The 21,599-nt window shown below is 38.8% G+C and overlaps 1 protein-coding gene across 2 annotated transcripts in view; it reads right to left on the bottom strand.

Moving 5' to 3' along the window:
• Nucleotides 1–1,376: 1,376 nt before the first annotated feature.
• snap25a (synaptosome associated protein 25a) overlaps nucleotides 1,377–21,599 on the bottom strand; it is a 28,185-nt gene continuing 7,962 nt past the window's right edge. Inside the window, exons 2-8 of one of the 2 annotated variants that reach the window (XM_007245354.3) lie at nucleotides 15,078–15,215; nucleotides 11,968–12,009; nucleotides 8,394–8,442; nucleotides 6,204–6,321; nucleotides 3,368–3,487; nucleotides 2,987–3,131; nucleotides 1,377–2,887 (exon numbers count right to left, since the gene is read on the bottom strand). In XM_007245354.3, the coding sequence (XP_007245416.1) occupies nucleotides 2,819–2,887; nucleotides 2,987–3,131; nucleotides 3,368–3,487; nucleotides 6,204–6,321; nucleotides 8,394–8,442; nucleotides 11,968–12,009; nucleotides 15,078–15,149 (615 nt within the window). In that variant the 5' untranslated portion in view covers nucleotides 15,150–15,215 and the 3' untranslated portion in view covers nucleotides 1,377–2,818. Of the gene's footprint in view, nucleotides 2,888–2,986; nucleotides 3,132–3,367; nucleotides 3,488–6,203; nucleotides 6,322–6,524; nucleotides 6,643–8,393; nucleotides 8,443–11,967; nucleotides 12,010–15,077; nucleotides 15,216–21,599 lie in introns of both variants that reach the window. The other variant, XM_007245355.4, reaches the window with a different exon arrangement.

Below are 21,599 nucleotides of genomic sequence, written 5' to 3' on the forward strand. Positions count from 1 at the left end.
GCTTGCCAACGATAAGTCTATAGAAGATGTTACTATACTGACTCCAAAAGGCTTAGACCTAAAGGTGAAACATCCTTCTTTTTAAACATTTTCAAAAAGAATAGACTATCACTTTAATGTATTATTAATTTGAACAATTTAAAAATAATAAAAAAACTCAGACTTTTACAGAGGACTTTTATTAGCTGGTTGGAGTTATGGTTTGTTACAGTGCAGTCATCGTCAAGAAAGGCCAGTTGATGCAGATTTTAAAGCATTATAAATGCTCTTAATGCCCTGTGCACTCCTCTATGTAGGTTTCTAAAGTAACTGATGACCACAAAACTTTTTATAATTGAGAAGTTGACAGGAACAGTGGAGGTTGAGATCTGAAAGACCCATAAACCTTTCCAATGGAACTGAAGGAATCCTGTTCTACTGTGTAGCAACTTCTGCTCAAATATCACCTGCACGAAGAGTCCCACTGTATGTCCTTTCCTCTCCTGATGCATTTTGGTTTGTTAAGTTTAAACAGACCCCTAAGGCAGCAATGTGCATAGGTATGTTTGGATAAAGGGTACAAAAATTCATGACAAGAACATTTCTTCAACTTCAAGCTGTGGGTGAATTGTTTTGGGCCTGTATTGCGTCCAGTAACATGGGAAATATTTTAATGGAGAGAAAAATACATTTAAGAAAAAATATACCATTCTAGAAGCAAACATCATACCATCTGTAACTCTTGTCAAAGTGGTTGTTAGTAACTAATGATTATGTAGGATGCCCAGATCTTAATCTTAATCTTAATTTAATAAAAATGAAATATGCATAAACTATTAAAGACATGTGTAATCTTTACCTTTAATGCCTTTTAAAAGTCTGGTCATCTTTTGCGATCCAATTTTTTACCATAATTTTTTACCAAATACCCTTATATATGCAGAATGTTCTGGGTAAACTTCAAACGGCCGTGTTATTTTGTTTGTTGTAAAAAAAAAAAATAGGACTGATAGGGGATGTGTTGTGTTGGTGCACTTTCTAATGAAAGTAAATGAGAATGATGTATCTTAATTATTATACAGTGGCAGCAAATTGATACTCATTAATCACCAGCTCCTGTGCACAGCCCACTTACATTACCGGATGTCTCACAGCTACACAGTCCCTCAAGCAGTTTACTCCTAATCTCAGTGGTTTTTCTCAGGTATGTTTTAGGTCTTTGGTGTTAGACAATATAGGATATCTAGTTCTAAATTGTGTACTTATAAATATCCATTAAACCCCCCATGGGTTTTAACAGTGTTCTAAACTTTGTCCACTCAGGACCTGTCAAAATAAACTGCACTGATAGATGTCAGTTCCACACATCCATGTGAAAGAATAAGGAGAACCCATCGTGAGGAGGGGGTATATTACTTTTAATCAATTCAGCTAGCTACAAAATGTCAACCACTTCACAGACTGACAAGATACAGAGGGAGATTTTAATATTACATGCGTTGAGGACATCAATCTCACAGTTTAACCTATGTGTCATTCAGGTAAGGTATTTATTTGTCTTCTTGACTATTGAACATCTCAGCGATTTGGTGTGCATAGCTCTAAGTACAGAAGCAACAAAAAAAATCTCTCATTTTTTTATGGATTATTATCATTTTTTACCAATAACAAACCACACAGGGAAAGTAACAGGATACTAACAGGATACAGTCTTCTTAAAAAAGTAAGGTCTCTCAGAAATATGCGTCTTTGCTTTACATTGCAAAGGTTTATTTATTTAATTTTTTTCAGAGCATCCAAAACCTATGATACAGTAAACAACCAGTCCCCACCGTTCAGCACTTAGTCATTATCTTCACTGAGCTGCATAATCATTTAGAAAACAGGTCATTTTTGCAGAACCACCACTTTTTTGTCATCTCCGTTACAATTCTTCTTTAGGTCATTTTGCATTATTTTACAACGATGGTCACAGTCTGTAAATATATATTGACAGAAAGAGTTGCACTATTGCAAACTTGCAGGAATATGGAACGTTCAACTGTGTCCTAATACTGAGCATGCGTTTGCGGTTTTTGCTACTGCCATGATATTTTTTTTTTCTTATTTTTAAAACAAGTTTTATTTATAAGACTCTAAAATCTACCATTTGTCATGCATAACGCACAGTTCACATCACTTGGAATGCAATGTCTATTACAGCTACAGAATCTAGTTGCACATTGTCTAAACAGTAACTGATTATGGTTGTGATGAGGGAAATGAACCAAGGACAGATATTTTAAGTGCTTTTTGTATTGGTATCAGCATCATCATATAATTAGTCATCTTTTACCCCTTCTTCATTTGTCATGACAACATCAAAATAAGGAGCATGACAGTAGCCTAATGGAATGACACAGTTTTACTAAGACGATACTGAGATACTGAAAAGGAAAGACAGCTTGTATAGCATTCCTATTATATATTTCATCCAGCAAAGAGGCAATATATATATTTATATATGTATATGTGCACGCACATATATATAAGCATGTGTGTGTGTGCACATATATACATATACATACGTATATAGGTGTTAGAATAAAAACTTCACAAGTGAGCTAGAGCCATCGAGTCAGCACTATATACAACCTTTGGAAAGAATGATACGGAGTATAAGAAATAATTTACGAGGACAATCATTGAAAAAGCCGACAGACAGCACACAGAACAACATTTACAATGGGGGGAGGTGATATGTGCATGTGTGCAAACCTAGAAGGTAAATACCATGATAAAAGCATGTTTGCGCCTTTTGACAAACTGCACGGTTGGTAAAAGCAGGCGGTTGAGATGCTTAGCCGCTGCCAAGCATCTTTGTGGCCCTCTGGTTGGCTTCGTCAATCCTGGTCTTGTTGGACTCAGCCTGGTAGATCACAAAGAGAGAGCAAATGAGTTACATTGTACAGTTTTTACATTTGTTCATCCCTTAACTAATGAACCACTTATGTTTAAATGTACTTACCTTGTCCATGATCCTGTCGATTTGGCGATTCTGGGTGTCAATCTCGTTGCCCATGTCGAGGGCCATGTGGCGCAGGTTACCGATGATGCCTCCCACCTGCTCCAAGTTCTCATCCATCTCATTTTCCCTGGCATCGTCTGTTACCCTGTACAGAAGCACACAGAGATTCTCCATATTTTACTCAAGTACCATATTAACCTGGAATATATAAGATTATGTATTAACCCAGAGGTGCTATACATTTGACATCCTTTGGCCTCTTACAGCCCACACAGCTTTCTTGACCAGTCCGTCATGACCCTATACAACATGACCTCTTTAAGTTCATGTTGTTCAGTTTCCCTCAGTTCATGTGTCCTGGAGCCAAGAGGTCCCTCTCACCTGCGGATGAAGCCTCCGCTGATGGCCATCTGTTCCCGCTCGTCCACCACGCGGGCAGGCTGGCTGTTCACCACGCCATCCTGGTTGTTGCCCCAAGCCTTGCTGCCTCCGCTCTTCATTCTGCACAGGAGTCAAGGAGAACATAAGCACTGAGGAGACCGGAAAGCCTCCGAATGAGCAGAGCTTCTGCCCACACAGACCAGAAAGGCACAGAAACAACATGGGCAAATGGGAAAGACTACCAGGCAAGCAATAACAAGGACAGACTCATTCTCCTATCACTTCTATCTGAGACGTTCTATCTTGCAGACATAAAACATACAGGGCTGGTTTGCTCAAACACATACCTTTCTTTAAGAAATGAAATACATGGGGGAACCTGAGCAACTAGCAAAAGAAGCAAGGGACTCTGGGGTCACTCTTGCTTTACTTGTTGGGCTGCTTCCCCTCCCGGTGCTTATGAGTTGTTCCCCTTCTCAGACTATGACAAATAACAAAGACGACAGGCCTTGGCAGACAGACAACACAGAGTAACAGGACTGCCACATCGTCAGAGACAAGCGCAAACAACTGTAAAAAAGAAAAATAAAGAAACTGGAGGGATGGGTAATTTTATCTGGGCTCCACTCTTTAAAAAATCCTGATATAATATTGTTTATATGTATTTTTTGCCTTTTTATAACAGGACTGACTACTCTGGCTAGGCCATGAGAATAAAATAATAAACTGTAGCTATGCTTTGTCTCATATATATTTGAATGACTAAAACATTATTTGTAAAAAGCATACAGTTTAAGATAACATATTTATTTAATTTACAGTATTAAGCAGCGTTGCTTATTATTTCTTTCTGTCACAGTTTTAAAATTAAAAGAAGTGCCTGAAGTAAATGTTTAGGCATTATCAGTCAGTACTTAGTAACCAGCTTAGACATCACAGCTATCACAGCTGGTAAATGCTTTTTGTACCCAACTAAGAGTCTTTCACCACTATTTACAAGTCTGCCGAATCTTCCTGAAGGTCCTTTACAATCATACAGGGGTTTTGATTAATGTTCTTGCACTCCTAATAGCAGTTGCCTTAGAAGCTGAATTTGTATATGTGGCAAAAACAACAATGTGCAAAAGTCATAGCCAGACCTTGGTAAAAGTTGTCTGAGAACTTAAAAGTAGATACACTTTTGAATACTGCTGTCATGCATTATCACACTGCTGAGAAAATCAGTTAAACCTATTATAAGGTTACATTAGCCTAGATCTTGTTGCCTAGATCAGTGGCTTGTGAGAATTCTTGCCCAGTGGCTATAACAGACTGGGGGTTCTTAGTGCACTCTTTGGCTTAATGTCTTTAATCTAAAATGAGACGGAACATTTTATTCTATTGTTTGATAAAAGCTCAGGCATCCTTGTTTCCAGATCTTATTTGATTTGATATAAACGGAGATGGCCAGGCCTCCCACTGCAGTGTTATTTATAGATGTGGACTATGGCTACAGTTCCCCCGTCTCTCCTACTCTCTATCTTTGCACTGTGTTAGGCTCTATGTAATGTGGCAGGGCAGCTAATGTTCTAGGCGGTACGTGCTGCCTGGGACGCTAATGTTTTCCATCTTTAGGACCATCTCTACTAGGGTAATAGAAGTAGGCGATTAAAATGTATAAAGATAAGAAAACAAATACAAAACTCAAACATTATAACAATCCCAGATTAAAATTAATTACAACTTAGAGATATTCAGTATTATTGTGGTTCTACCAATAGCTCTAGGCTTTAAGAAAAGGTGTTGTTAATATGTTAATTAATTCAGCAGTATCAACTGAGGACATTGGCAAAAGGGGCTATCAGATTAAAACAGAATATATATCTCCACTGTAGCTCTTTCTGCCTGACCTAGATCTGGTCTCTTTTCCCTTTGGGGATAACAGTGAAAACAGCTCTATCCTCTGTACTGCGGCTAAGCGCCAGATCTCACAGTCTCTGTGTCTGTCTCAAAGCTCTGTCCCTCTACCACACCCATATAAATCTCACACATCTAAAATGTCTAGGTCATCAGAGGTGTTGGGGTTGTTATGCATAACTGTCTTAACAGGTAGCAACATTGTCATTAATAGCAAGAGTTGCATCAGCATGCATGTGGCATTCAGGGACATGCTGTTCCAGTCATACGAGCTAAAGGCATTGATGGATGTGCTCTCAAAGTTGCAGAGCAAGTGCTCTGCTCCTCAAATCTGCCTTTGTGCTCGTATCTTTTAATATTTAGAGATTCAAACAACAGTCAGAATTGATTGTGTATATCTTATTAATTTAAACATGTTCACCAATAGAGCTACAGCCAGTAAATATTGTGCAGCGTTTGATATTTAACTGGTTTCACATTCAAATTTTTCATATTTGAAATTTATGTAATATTGAGGATTCAACTTTGGCACATCCATACATTTTTTCATGGCAATTCAGATTTTGGCCTCTAAAGGTCCGACCTGTTCAGCTTTGCATGCGTTTTTTAGAACAGGGGTCTATGGAAAGGTCAGACCTTATAGGATCAGTGCAGCATGCCTTACTTTATAAATCTGATGGATTATCTCTCAGTCTCAGAGGAACAGGAATCAAGGCTGCAGGGCAATTGTGTGTGTGGGAGAAAGTGTGGATGCGACCATGCCTCATGCTCATCAATTCCTTTGGGGCAGGTCACACTGAGGAGCGTGGGTGGTGAGTCTTGCTACTGCAGGCTAAGGCATCTAGCCATTAAAGAACCTCTAGGGAGTATTTCTATTGCAGTTTTTTGTCGTTATTTTATTTTTTTTAGGCAGGCAGGCAGGCAGGCAAGCAGCACCTACTTGTTACATGGACAGGAGCAAAGACCACAGAATTTTCCTAGATCGTTCAAATTCTTTTCTGCATCCTTCATGTCCTTATTGATTTGGTCCATCCCCTCTTCGATGCGCTCCAGTTGTTCTGATTAAACAACAAGCAATTTATCCCCCACAGAACGAAGCACGTGAGAAGAAAACAGGGAGGAAAGAGAGGACAAAGAAGAGAAGACAGAAAGGAAAAAAAAATCAGACAGTCACTGTGACAAAAGGAAAACGAAAGGAAAGGAAAAAAATGGACGCCACCACAAACGCAAAAGACCCCTCCGTCACATGGTCAGTACCTACTTGTTACACGGACATATGAAAAGGCCACAGCATTTCCCTAAATCTTTTAAATTTTTCTCGGCCTCCTTCATGTCTTGGTTGATATGGTTCATGCCATCTTCAACACGATCGAGTTGTTCTGGTTAGGACAAAGGGATGACAGCAGTGGAATGAATTTTATTGCCTTTTGTTTTTTTTTGGAGAAATTAATACTATCAAGCTGGGCGTGACTCTGCTACAATGTACCTAACAGGGAAAAACATGCATTTAAATGGATCGACAAATGTCATAAAGGTGTAAAAATGAGTCAATATCTCTTTTCTGAAAAAAAAAATCCATATCTAAAGGTATTTCTGTTTCTGGATTTCCCATAGTTGTGGGCTGGAGCACAAAAAGCAAAAAAAAAAAAGCTGTTGCCAGTGAACAGGCAAAAAAAGATTAGTTCCAACGCACATTTGAAACTGATACCAGATAGAGACTACTTGTCCCTGAAGGGTCACCATAAGAGGGCAGCAGTTCAAAGCTCTGTGACTTAAATTAGACCTTAGGACAGAATTACAGGCTGCCTTCATCTTTCTCCTAAGGCTTAAGGGCTGTACCATGCTGAGTCACTCAGCAGAGGCTTGTTTATAAGGCAATGTAAGGCGTGGTTTGTTTGTCTGGGTGGGGGTAAAGGATGAACATGGCAGAGGTGACTGTGTGACTTGTGGTGATGCAGTCTAGGGATGTTCAGGGATGCCATGCAGGCGTTTTGACCATAACTCACAACCCATAGAGAGGAAGTCTGGTTAGGTTGTTAGGGTTAGAGAGAAATTGTGGATGGGTTCAGGAAAAAAGAAAACCTACTACAGAAGTCAGATTTGTAGAATCCCTGGGACTGAACCTGGAACGTTTTGGTTCCTGATCTTAGCTTAGTAAAGTACTGAAAAAAGTGAAATCAGTGGCAGCACTCAAGGAAGAAGTTGTTCTGGAGGTATGCTCTTCCTCTGTGATCTTTCTTGGTGACACTGTCAGACTTAAAAGTCAAGTAGTCAGCCTGGCTTAACAGTACCTTGTGGCTAAGGGGCTTGTTTAAATAGGCTTTCAGAGGCAATCCTGAAGGTCTGGTGCAGGAGTACCTCATCCCTTTCATAGCTAGACCGAGCAGGGGTAATTATCAGCTTCAGAGAAGGGGCTTTCCTACACAGCAGCCAATCAGAGCACCTAACTTAGGATACTGCCAATTACACAATTTACTAAATCGCACTGAGGTAAACAAGCTAATGTATGCGTTTAATGTGGAGCCCATTACAAGCAATAAGAATTGTTGCACACCCCAATAAAACATGTATTTTTAAATGAGCTTAACAGCACAATTTTAAGGCACTCAACCAGGGATTATACAAAAAAGGGAATTAGTGTTTTCTATGGGAAAGAGTGGCATTTGTCATTACCAGCTAAATCGATCGTTTTCATTTTCCCCACACAGAGAAAGAAACTGACAAGAGTTAAAATGTTGGCCTTATTTACCATGATGGTACAGTTTTAACTGACCAGTGAAATTATGAAGACAATTAATGGAGAGTCTCAGTGGCCACGTGGTATTTTTTATTATTATAGAAATTAAAAACAATTATAGAGAATGTCTTGAAGTAATGAAAGAGGCAAACTTGTTAGGAAAGTGTAAAAAGATTTAGAAAGTTGTTAGTCGATAGAAAACAGATGAAATTATCACAAGGAAATATTATATAATTACTGATACCAGTCATTGTGAATGAAGCTGTAGTGAAAATATACTGATATTATAAATATTACTAGAGAGAACATGTTAAACCCTGATTCAAATCAATTCAATCATGTTTTAGAAAGGCATGCTTTGTCATCATCCATCTGTAATGTGTTTGGACTTACCTCCTTGCTCATCCAGCATAACCAAAGTCCTGATACCAGCATCTTTACTCTATGCACATGGAGAGGTGACAAGGTGGCATGGAAGTGAGGGGGAAAGAAAGGAGGAAAGAATAGAAAATGAGAAGAAACACTAACAGAGGTAAGATCAGTCGGAGAAATGTACAGGATTTCTGTTAGAGTTGGAGTCAAGAAAAAGGTTTTTTGTCAAGGAAAATCATAAAAGAAGGTACAGGATCATGAGCAGTCAGCAGTTAGGGATATGTAGACACCCAGCACACAGCCTTCTTCCTAAATGTGTTCTTGTTGAAGTGCTCAGCAACGTTTTTCAGGCAGTACTTTTGTGAAAATCAGCTTTACTCTAATTTACTATGAGGTTACTCATTATATTGTTGCTGTTGTATTAAAACCTTATACTGATCAGCCAGTACATAAAACTTTGTTAACTAATGATCTTATACAGTCGTCTGGATCAGAACATCTCCAAAATACCAGGCAGGTCTAGTGAGGTGTTTTTTCGGCATGCAGCGGTTAGTACCTACCAAAAGTGGTCCAAGGAAGCATAATAGGTGAACTGGCAACAGGCTCCAATCTCTCAACTTACAGCTAAAGTCTTGAGGTCAGATAGTACAGGACACTTTTAGGTTTATTGTGGAATTCATGCTTTGACAGGTCTGAGCTGTTTTTAATGAAATGGTGGGACTACACTATATTAGGTGGATAGTTTTAATGTTATGGCTGATTGGTGTATCTGGCAACCTGTCTTAGTCTTAGTCTTTTTGAGATTAGATAATATTTACCAAATTAGATAAACAAAGTAAATATGGTTTAATATAACAGAAACAAGATATTTAAAGGCCAACAAACTTTTTTTTATAGAAATAGCATGTCTTGTTTTTTTCTAGAAGGAATGCTGGGCAGGCATTACTTATTGCACAGGTTAGTGTTGACAGGCCAGACAGGAGTGCAGTTTTCCAGTATCTCTAAAGCTAAATCGGAGGGATTAGGTGCCTAACTCAAGGGCTCAGTGGCAGCCGTCAACTGGCGAGGCACGCAGACCTTAAAACTCAAATCCCTTTCACTGCCAACGAGGAAGCCTCAGTTAGGATTCAAATCAGAACACCGGTGCTTTTAAGTATTGCACTCTCCATGCATGAACTTACCGTCATCCAAAAAACGTAATAAGTTAATGAGCTAGATGGAATTAGGAAGAATTATATAACCCAGATCATTTAATTTCTTGCTGTTGTGTGATCAGAAATACTGATGCTGATTCATCTAGTAGAACCTGATCAAGACACAGACTTCTACATTACTAAATCATCTATTTCCTTGCAGTCAATGATTACTAATAAACTTAAACAGTAAATTCCCAAAGCTTCACTAGGGTGTGGCTGTGACTCACTGAATCCCAGATGTCTATACTCAGAATAGTATCACTCAGTGTATTAGTTATTGATTAGTTTTGATGGAATTATTGACTCTCACTGCCTGCGTTCATATCCGCTTGTTCAATGAATCCCTGAATGCTTTTTTTTCATTTTTATACAGTCCAAAATTATGTAACTCGTCTTAGTAGTGTGGATGGAGGCATTTTTGCTGCACTGTCCTGTTTTGCTCTGTTTGTAGGTTTTTGATAAATGTAGCACCTGGGTTTGCAGAGTGTAAATCAGAGCTGCTACATCAGCATTTTGTGGAGGAAACTGAGCATTGATGTTTTGGGCAATCAGGTGGCTGCATGGTAGCATAAATCAGACCTTAGACCGTGCAGCAGTAGCAGCTTTTGCTCCAGTGGGACCCTAAAATTGACTTAAACAGATCCTTGGGGGTTAATGTGTAAGCACTGGGCTCTGCTGAATCTCCACACAGTGCCAGAAAACGTGGCATAAACTCAATGTGCTTCCTGGGGTAAATAATGCATGTAATTCACCTCCGGCTTTCTAGCTGCTGCCAGATGAGTAATATAACGCACTGGATTAACATAAACCTAAGTACATAGGTTTAATATGGGGACACAAGAAACTTTTGACCCTCCAGTCACGGCAAAAAAAAAAAACTCTCTAGAGTCAGCTTCCTGTCCTCCACCCTTCGTTTACACTTCCCCTCCATCAGCTGGGGTGACCGTTTGCCACTTTGCAATTGACTTATCACTGTCCTCTTTTCTGTTCGTTAATAGGCACGGGAGCTGTACTTTGCAGCAATTACGGTCACTGATTATCAATATGACCTTGAGATATACCGCAGAGGCCTCGAATAGCCAGCCCCTCCTACACAATGCTCCCACTCTTTCTTGCCCTCTCTCCCTCTGTCCCTCTCTCTCTCTGTCTCTCCCCCAGCCCTGCTACTGTCTAGCCCAGTTTAGAACAGCTCCACTTGCTCCTGGCTACGCAGCTCGTCTGTCGGCTGGTCACAGCCAGACAGGAGTCAGGAACAAAAACAGGGCTCTCGATTCACAGTACATCACAGTGAATCTTCCCCAAATGCCAGTGTATCTTTTATTTGTTTTTTGGTTTTGATTTTGTGTAGTATTATTCAAATATTTTATATACATAACATGATTCTAATTTGCTGCTGTAATGCTATAATAAGATTTAAAATCTGGAAAAGTCTGGAATACTTTGTGATTTAAAAAATGTTTTGGAATCCATTTATTTAATATTCATAATTGTCTAATAAATTCTTGTTCACCAAAAAACAAAAAAAAAATGTACTGACTGCCTAGTTTATAATAATAAATACATATTATAACGTCGCTGTCCAATGAAATACAAGCATATCCAAAACAGCAACTTTACAGGAGAGAGAAAACACCTTCTAAACTTTCAGTGGAAGTCAATGCAAAATGAGTTTATTTCAGGTCATTTTGAAATATTTCTATTGGTCCATTCATCAAGAAATTTTGCCACATTGTAAGATACAGTTTCTCTGTTCAAATTCTGTAGTAAATTAAAAAATGACATAAATGGAGATACTTGGTTTTCAATGGACATGATATACATCCATTGTTCAATTAAAATACAAAGCATGTATCAGATTAGATACTATACAAATCAAATGTCAAATCACCAAATCAACACTCTTGGTGTTAAACTTACACAGTGTTTAATTTAATAAAAAGTCATTAGCAAATCATTATGGTGTAATAAAATTCCCTAATAAGGTGCTGAAAAAAGTAAGGAAAGTGTTACCCCCGGATATACCACATTTTTTATCAGCATATCACATACAACTCTTTTTATGATTCACTGATCATTATAAATCAAAAATTAAAACGTTTTTTTTTGTCTTGTAGACATTGTAAACCCTGGTTGCTATCCACCACCACTATAAGAAAATCACTTTTTCATTTTAAACCACTCTGACGACTGACTTTGTTTACACTTCAATTTGTACACTGTGAAATGTATGAGAAAAAAAAACTATAAGCTATTTTTTTCTGAATATATTTCATCCACATTTCCTTGTATTTATTTTTACTACTTATACATTAACATTTAGTGCATATCTCTGTGATACAGTAAGCAATAACATGACTTATTATTATAGAGCTTATTAAGTAGAGTGTCAGGTGACTTACCTCTTCCACCAGCTGCAGCATACGACGGGTGCTCTCCAGTGACTGTGGAAAAATAGAAAGGAAATGATATAAAAAAAGCAAAAGGCAGCGGGTAATGATTTTTATCACCTGGCAAGAGAAGCAGGTCAGAGAATGGTAACATGGGCTCATCAATATGTAATAAATTAGTGTGATTTGCAGCATTCATTCCTGCTCTTGCCTTTTGAGTTTGATGACTTTTTATTTTATTCTAGCAATATTTTACGAGGCTGAAATTTTGTTCTTTATTACTTATGTTTTTAGAATGTCATTACAGGTTAGTTACTGGTTTTTTTTTTTCTTAGCTGAAAAGAGCTATACTACCCTATGTAACCATTATTCCTCATAGGAGATGGGGAAACTATGGAAGATCAATATTTTGCTATAGGTTCTACACAATAGTATTTTTTTTTTACATATAATTATGTGAACATTACATAATTATGTACACCTATGTTTTAAAAGGGAGTACTATAGGGAGTGATGATACAGTATGAGTCACGCTATATAATGATAGACATGTACACTATAATACACTATAGAAATGTTCTTGTTTTTTGCAGGGCTGTTTTTGTAAACTCTTAACACAGGTTGAGTGTTTGAGAGACCCACTGCAGCCCTCTGCACTCTAGGTTCCTGAAAAACAGAGCCTATGTGAGGTACACACACCCAGCACAGCCTCGCAGCCTGCTGAGACACCCCCGCATCACAGTCAGCCGAGGAAGATCCAAAATGGCCGCTGTTAAAAAACCCTGCAGTTACAGCTCACGCTTTTCATCTAAAGCCCCTAATTTTTTTTTTTTTTTTTAAAGCAAGGTTCTTCAGATTTTACATTATGGTGCAAATATATGTGGCTGTAATATTGACGTTTGATTGTGTGGGGGGGCATATGGAATATGATTTTTTGATTTCTTCTGATGAGCAGGCTGCAGGATGTTTTGCAGCATGGAGCTGTGTTCCGCTGGCATTTTAATATTCTGCTCCGCTATGAGGGTGAATCATAGTGTGGGGCGGCAGAAAGGAGCTCCATCAGACTGCGCATGCACACACACACACACACACACACACGCACACACAAGCCCAGCTCCCACATACTCGTTTCACACACAAACAACAAAAGCTGCAGCGTTATGTAAGTCTGGGTACAGAATGACCCTCCTTACACCTGACACACACACACGCCCAAAAACAGATGGGTCAGTTGCACAATCACAGTTTGAAGAAGATATGAACCCAAAAACCTGTCATTTAAATTAAGAAAATAAACAGAGCTTACGTGAACTCCAATACTGACAACTAGAGAATCTAAGGATGGTCAATACCTATCATGCCAATACCATCTTTATGTTTTCAGACACACAGTTTAGTGATGTGAAATGACTACATAACTGAATATAACTGGACATTCTGGGCTGATTGATTTAGTTTCTTATTAAATGACTGAAATGACTGAAACTTCACCTTCCTGATTTTTTATCTCCCAGTTACTTCAAAGTACTATAGTACAGTCTATTTTACAGTACATTTACAGTACATTTTACTTATCTACATAGTTCAAGGGTGTAGGCAGACATACATTTTAGTTAGACCTATAAAAGTAAGACTTTTCCTCAGAATGCATTTTCTACATGCACTATATGTCTCAGTATCACAGCATCAGGACATAGACATGTATTCATCCTACTTAATCTAGTGCATACAAAAGCGAGACTGAACAACCATATGAACAGCCATAACCAGGTCTAGGTTTATGTACATTTATCATTAATTAAACCAGTCAACACTGAATCACTTGAAGCACTTGTGACATGCTCAACTTTTGCCTAGTGAGGACGACACAATGGCTTTCAAATTGGACATTAGTGTGAAGAAAAAACAGCACAGCAAATTTAAAATGCAATCAGAAGAATTAGGCTAAAATCATTTAATCTTTTATAATAAAAGAGCACTGTAATTACCAGCTTTTGAAAAACACAGTTTTTATATAATTATGATTTTTTTAAACCAATGTTTATTCTTAGAATCTTAGAAAGGGAGCAAAAATGTCATTAAAGACTAGGGAATAAGAAGCTAAATTCAACTTAATTCATATTCATAAAATGATAAATTCTCCTCTGTCAGAGACAGACTTTCACTTTTACAGGTCCTCAGGTAGCCACATATTTTGTGGCTGTTGTAGCTTTAGAGTTAAGTACTGGTGCGCAGATATAGGACAAACAAATGGCTGTGCATAGCAACAGTTTTAAACAGTCATTGAATTTTTAAGTTTGATCAACTGGATAATAAATCACATATTCATGATGATAGTGAGATTTTAGTTCATTTGATTCTTAATAATGTGCTGCCACTCACAGAAAACATAGTCTAATTTCATTCTAGTAGCAATCTGGCATAATAATATAGACTTTGAGCAGGTATCTTTTATTTTCTGTGCTTTAACTGCTTAATACAAGCTTTTATACCTTTGGTTTTGTCTTCCAACTGTGAAAGTCAGAAGATTGTTAATAGTTATTTGAATACAGCAGTAGTTTTTGTCATTAATCAGTCTGTTTTGTAAGTAAGCCAGCAGTGTGGGAACAATCTCTGCACCCATTATTGCATCTGGTGATAGAAAAAAGATTAATGAGGTAAAAAAGTCAGTTGCTCCATTGATAAATGGTAACTAGCCATAACTCAAAAAGTGAAAGACATTGCAGTAGTGTATTTTACACATGCTTTTGGCAGCATTTCCAAAATATGACAGAAAAAGTTGGAGGAAATACAGATATACAGATATATGTTTAACTATGAAACAGTTCCACACTAAACTAAATTAAATACAAACTAAATTAAATACATTTAATAAAATCTTTCAGAATTGTAGAAGTGAAAGGTGTTTAATGGCTCGTTAACTCTGGAGTAGTTTAACGTGTCCTTTATTTAAATATATCCATGTCTACAACCCAACAGTACAAAATACTGTATAACAGTACCAGACTTAAGTGCTCGTTTTTTTTGGACCATCAGTTCGTCTCTTTGTTTACTGGCAATATACGCTGCTTGCTTGTGATTTCAACTACTTAAGCACTGAGCATAGGGTGACTGGCCCTCACCTCATCGGCCAGCTGGTCAGCACGCTGCTGCATGTCTGACAGCTCATTGCGCATGTCTGCGTCATCTGCCATGGCTGCTGGATGGAGTGGGTGGAGCTGGTCTCCAACTGAGAAGTCCTACTGGGTGTCCGGGAAGGGCTGCGAGAAGAAAGAGAGCAAGAGAGAAAGAGAATGACAGTGAGAAACAAATTAATTCTAAAATTCACATTTGTTAGCCGTTTAATTGTGCAGTTGAATCCTGGCCTGGACAGCTATTGAATTGGTATCAGCCTAGTCCACAGTTGGGATGTTTAAAGACTGGAGCTGTACGAAAGATTTTGTTAGATTCATACATCTATGATTCAGCCAACCATTTCTGAATGAAGAATAACAGGTCAGTTCTCTGATGGTAATAAAGACAAAGGCATTATATTTATTCAGACTTATTAAATGCAATTTATAGACACTGAGATATTTGGTCACAAGAAACCTCACTTTTGTCAATGCATTTTTTAAGGCAGTTCCAGTATCTAATGAGTTCACTCTAACAATGACTCAGTCCAAGCAGCAGAAGACTGAAAAACAGGGAAAGTGCAGTAAGAGTGGTACAGTAAGAAACATCTTCCTGACTGTCAGACTCAGCTGATAAAAATTCAACCCCGAGGACCTTAGTGTACCATCAGTGTTAGCTTTCCTCACATCATGGACATTGCTAGGAAGCCAGTGGGTTGGATATCCCCAGGGTACGCAGGAAACAGCTTGCAAAACATCTTTTTTTTTGGACCCAATGTCCTGTTCTGACTCCTACATATACAGAGAGTAGTTCATGAATGAAAGTACATCGGGAGTACATTAACAACTCTACTCTTCCAAATGCTACAGTCAAGTGTGAACAACAGCTGTGCAATTTTACAGCTCCCTGTGGATGAGGCCTTTACAATTAAAAAATTAAATTAGGTCTACGAAAGCATTAAAGATGTCATAAAGCAGAGCACGGCCCCCATTAATTGCGTAACCCAAACTCAAGCAATTAGATTTAACGTGGCTGCTTGACCTTTCACTGCACTGGGAATGCTGAATGGCATCTCCATCATCACACTCAAACCTTCGGATGTGGTCAGTTTGTGTGGTTCAACGCGGTTCATTCTACACACATTCAAAATACAGTGGAGCCTTTTTTTGGTGCTAAAACTTTTACATTTAGATCCATTGACAGCAGTCAGATTCTATAATTAATTACACTTTCCTAAAAGAACTTCTAAAAAAAATGTAACTTGCCAACCAACCACTGAACCACTGCACCAAAATCTTATTTTATAAAATAATTGAATCAGAACATCCTGCTGATCATTTATTGATCAATCCTTTTTTCCTTTTTCAACAAAATGCAGAAGAATGAGGCACATTCATCACTGACACTGAGACCTGCGAATGAGGAATGATGTTGAAACACTCCTCAGCAGACAGCAGACTTAAAATAAAAAAGCTCAAAAAGCCAGTGTCTCTCAGGCAGACAGATTTATCTACCTGTGGGCAGAGTGAATCTTTGAATCCCATCTAGACGGACTGAGAAGCCCACCACTAAGAATGCTCTATCTTACCTATGCAGAGTATTAACTGTAAGGGGGGGAAAAATCAACATCAGAGCGGAGTCTTAAATAGGTCAGTGAAACCTCCAGACTCATTCTCTGCTAATTTACTTCACCGTCACACCCCCCCACCCAACCCCCCAACAGCTGCTGAAAAGCTCATCTGCTCATCTTTTCATCCTCTTCCTCCTGCCATTCCACTCTTCCTCTCTCATTCTGCAGATTCCTGACTGGTTTTTGCTTGATATCACAGTATAATGGAACTCTGCATGAGGGTAAATGACTAAAACACAACCATGGAAAAGCCTATGTATATAGGACTTTAGGCTGTGGACTGTAGATGTACCATTTTGTGTAATAACACATGTGCATCTAATGCACTGTTAAATAAGTAAATTCAACCCTGCTCAATTAGTAGTTCCAAGTCATTTTAAATGTGACTGGTCCCTTTAAATGAATTTAAGTTTCTAATTGAAAAGCTCAATCAATTCAAATTGATTGCCCATTGTTCTTTGGACATCTATTCGGTAAAGGGCTCAGCTGGCTATGGGCTGTTCAGGCATCTCTTAATCACCAGCCAGACCTTAATCGTGAATGGTTCTTTTAGAGGAACTTTTTCTTAAAACCTGCCCACTCAGTTTTCAGTAATACTCTGGCATTCACATTTTTTTTCTTCTTTTGATATTGTTCAGTTTATGAGAACAATGTTTGACAATGTCCAATTGTTAAATAATTGATAAATAAATCAGTTTACAGTGTTGTTTTGTCAAGTTTAGAGTGTTGCGACACTCTTAGAGCATCAACTGTCTTTAAAGCTCTTTAAGATTTCCCTATTGTTTTATTAGCAGGTACCATCTGACTTATTGACCCGATCTTGCCCAGTAGTTATTCTCTATAGACTGAGGATGGCACCTCAGAGTAGTGCACTGACGCACCACAACACACTAGTAGCTTTAAAGAACAGAATTATCAAGCTGTAGTGCAGCATTGTGGCATATTAATTCCTATTTCATTCAGAAAGTGTAAACACTTTTCTCCAGGTTTATTAATCACCCCTTTCATTTGACACTTGGCAGTGATAAAACACATTCAGATTCAGCCAGCCTCATGACCTGGCATTATTATAGATGTATTACTTAGTTCTTGTTGGTCTCAATATGTCATTACACTGCCTCGCAGTCATAAAAGGAATCACTTTGTGAAACACAATCACCCAGCGTGCTATGATGAAAAATACAGAGACGCTCTCATTTCCAGTCCCCTGACAGCTGCCATTATTCCTTCCTCATGTAGTGACAGCAGGCTGGCAGTAAACCTGCCTGTCCCAATCCCACTCCCCAGGCACCCATACTCATACAAGATCAGTCTGCCAGAAGCAAATCCCATTTCACCTCTGCTGATGTGTGCATCACGCCACTGACCAAACTGTGCAAACATTAGAAAGAAAATGATTGTATTTTGTGTAGATCAGGGGTCCAGAAGTATGTACAAGAGAACATTCTTCTAGTTTACAGTTTGTGAAATAATACATGTTCAATACAACGTATACATATACTATTCCTGAGAGCCCTGACACTGATACTTCAGCACTCAGACTTTTATTACTAATCACTTAATACATACAAAGCAGTGCAAACCGGATAAAGAAAAAAAGTGAGGAAAAAAGCCAGTAATCACCAGTGGTTTCAATAAGTTTAACAGGTTAACTAAAAGATTGACAGAAAATTAGATTATTTAGATACAATAGTCCACATGGGAAGCTCATAAAATTAACATGTTGAATGATTTCCATAATCTTGGGGCATACTATTATGTAAAAAATAGAATTCAGGACAGTGGTCACAGATTCTCTCTTGGGGATTTGCATTCCTGCACACTTTAGATCCAACACTGTTTAACTAAATACTACCCTTAGAAATTCTTTATGAGCTGAATAAAGTGTTACATTGAATTCAGTGAAGAAACAGTCTAATTGACAGCTAATTGGGCACTGATTTAGCTTAAAAACAGCTTTGCCCAGCAGACAAGGGTGAGGTTTGGGTTTTGTCTGCTGTAAAAACGCAGTGCGGACCAGTGCTATAGGCCGAGGTGTGCTCCCTAAATGCACCCCCCAACCAGAGAAACACAGCTTCTGTCTCTGCAGCAGCACTTCGGCATTTCCTCAGCAAAAGCTACCACATATAGGAAAACAGCCTTTAGCGGTAACAGAACAAGCCTTCTTCACTCCCTGTCTGATCTGTAACCTATAACTCTAACCTGCTCAGACCTCATATTATATCACCTCAAATGTGATGAACTCATCATGTTTGATCCCTGAATCTTTAAGATCAGGATATGACCTTCCCTCAGGTTATGTATGCTAATACAAATTAACCCCTTCTAATAAGATATAATACTGGACATTTTTCAAACTACAGCCTCCAAGATCAACAGTTTACCACTGTTGATTTGTGGTTATAAACTGATAGCTATAGAGGATGACATAAATTGTAAAAGTTTACTGTAGGACCACTTTCTTCATTTTCTGCCCATGGTGTGTCCAAAAAGAGGTCAGCATGTGAACATTGTGGCTATAGCTGCTATTGTTTATTACTATGCTGTTAGTGAAGAGGAGTCAGTTCCTTCCCATCGATACAATAATATTGTATTCTTAATACAATATTAAGAAAGCGATACAATATTAAAGGTATATGACATGCCGAGTTAATGGGAATTGGGAATTATGTTATGCGATAGCACAAATAGCACCCACTATTAAGCACCTTTGAAAAATGGACAAGATCCTGTTGAGACAGTGTCTAGTTCCAGTAAGCAACATTAGAAATAGGGTCCACAGTGACACTGACAATTAACAAAAACAGCCTTGCAATACGAGACTGGTTCTTTAATAGGCTTATACTATAGAATAGTCTCTTTAAAGCATCGTATCATACACATTAAGATGCTGGCATCTTCTACAAGCTGTCCTTTTGCATAAGGGAATTCCATGAGTATATATTTGCCAATTCTGATCCAGTGTTTTTTTCATTTACAAACCTAAATGTGTAATTTAGCCAACGAGGGACGAGCAGCATGCCACATGCCATTCACAGAGACATCCGGGACATCTGTTTTTATATTGAATGTATTAAATATGCATTAAAACCAAGGTGTTTTCAGAAGGACATTACTACGCAGTCTAAAACACAGAGCTGTGGATTTAGAGGGTGCTCAATTTCAGATTCACAACGACATAGCCTTGTGACTATTCTCAGTTATACTGCATTTGGGAATATTGTATTTCGCATAGTGCAACCTTCTGTATGTCTTCCTCAGCTCAATAAAATCAATCACGCAACCTGTGATTAAAATCATTCAGCAGAACATCATTGCATTTGTTTCAGCTCCTATTCTTTTCTTTTATGTTGCTGCGTCACTGGCCTGAGCAGATGCAGTACACTTCATGCCTGGAGCTCGTACAGGCTGTGCCCGCGGGCTGCTGATTTGGTGAGGGTCTCAGGGTCTACGCATTTGATCTAACAGGGGTCCATTTCAGCAATATGTAACCCCAACCCCACCCCCAACACCCTGCAGTGTGCTGATACTGGGCCAGACTAATGCTGCCTTCTCATAGGGGAGCCCCGGGACGGATTTATTAACAGCACTTCCATTAAAGCAGATGCCAGCACCCCTGTATCCTCCACCCCCACTCCATCACTCCCTGCTGCCTCATTGCCTCAGAGAACCTCTGAGAATGACAAGAGATGAGTTCGACATGACAAGGATGGGTTGGGGTCTTGCAGAGCTGCTTGTTGCAGCTCTGCAGCTTGGCCAGATGTTTAAAATTGAAAACGTGACCTTCTCATCGTTTTACTGCCGCTTCATGGTGTTGTGGCAATAAAAAAAAATAGAAAGGAGTGTGGCTGCAGTGGAGGCGAGCACATCAATCCATTTTTATTTTCCCAGATGCGCAATGAAGATGTGATGGCATTTCCCAGCCTGCCGTTATTTTTCCCTTCCCCCCAGAACAGGCCACACCCTTGTCCTCGAAAAACGTGCCCTCTGGATATCACTTTCCTTTAATAATGTTTTATGCGTACGTGATGTACAAGCATTTGTACACTCTGCACGTTTACGCTGCATGACCTACATGTTGCCAAGACGAATTGCATTAGCAACTTATCAAATGCGCCATCGAAGGTAACACGGATCCACACTGCAAGAAGCCAAACTGCTGGCACAGTGATGAGGATGAAGACCTGCCTTCGAGCTCTGCTTTGAGTAGAGAAAAGAATCTACGCAGGAGCTTTTAAGCTCGAAGCTGAAAGCAATAGCAGGCGGGGCACTCAAGTCATGGCATCAGTGCCTGATAAATATTTGAGGAGCGGCAAAAAACAAAAGACATTAAAAAGCAATTAGGGAGGCCAAAAGCCAAGCCCTACCAACAGATAAGAGCCTGCGCTCAGCAGAAGCTCAGGATTACAGCACATAAACATACTCTGTATTAAGCTGCATACATAAGGAGTAAGGAGCCTTTATGTCCATCCCTCTGACCTCCAGAGAATCTTCTTCAATTCTACATAAGCAATATGCTAGCAGAGCAATCAGTGGCCACTTCGACATCGGTTACAGGTCAGCTCAAGACACTGAGATTCTGCTGTCTGCTCAATACAGTGGCCAGGGGAGCACGTCCTGCTAGTTTGCTCAGCAAAATAAATGAAAGGTCCTGCCCCTTAGTTTGAAGCTAATTGATATCGAACCAGCAGCATGGGGATTTAGCTCAATGAGCCAATGCCTGTATCATTATCAAATTACAGCATATCATACCATGTGTACCAACACATGCATGACTGAATCCACAACAGCACATTCACACTAAAACATACACATGTAATCAGAGTACAGATGCTGGAGCAAGAAAAAAAATCAAAGCATGTTCACTAAAAATATATTATTATAAACTTCTGAACTATTT

Source organism: Astyanax mexicanus, chromosome 1 (assembly GCF_023375975.1).
Source record: "Astyanax mexicanus isolate ESR-SI-001 chromosome 1, AstMex3_surface, whole genome shotgun sequence".
NCBI lineage: Eukaryota > Metazoa > Chordata > Actinopteri > Characiformes > Acestrorhamphidae > Astyanax > Astyanax mexicanus.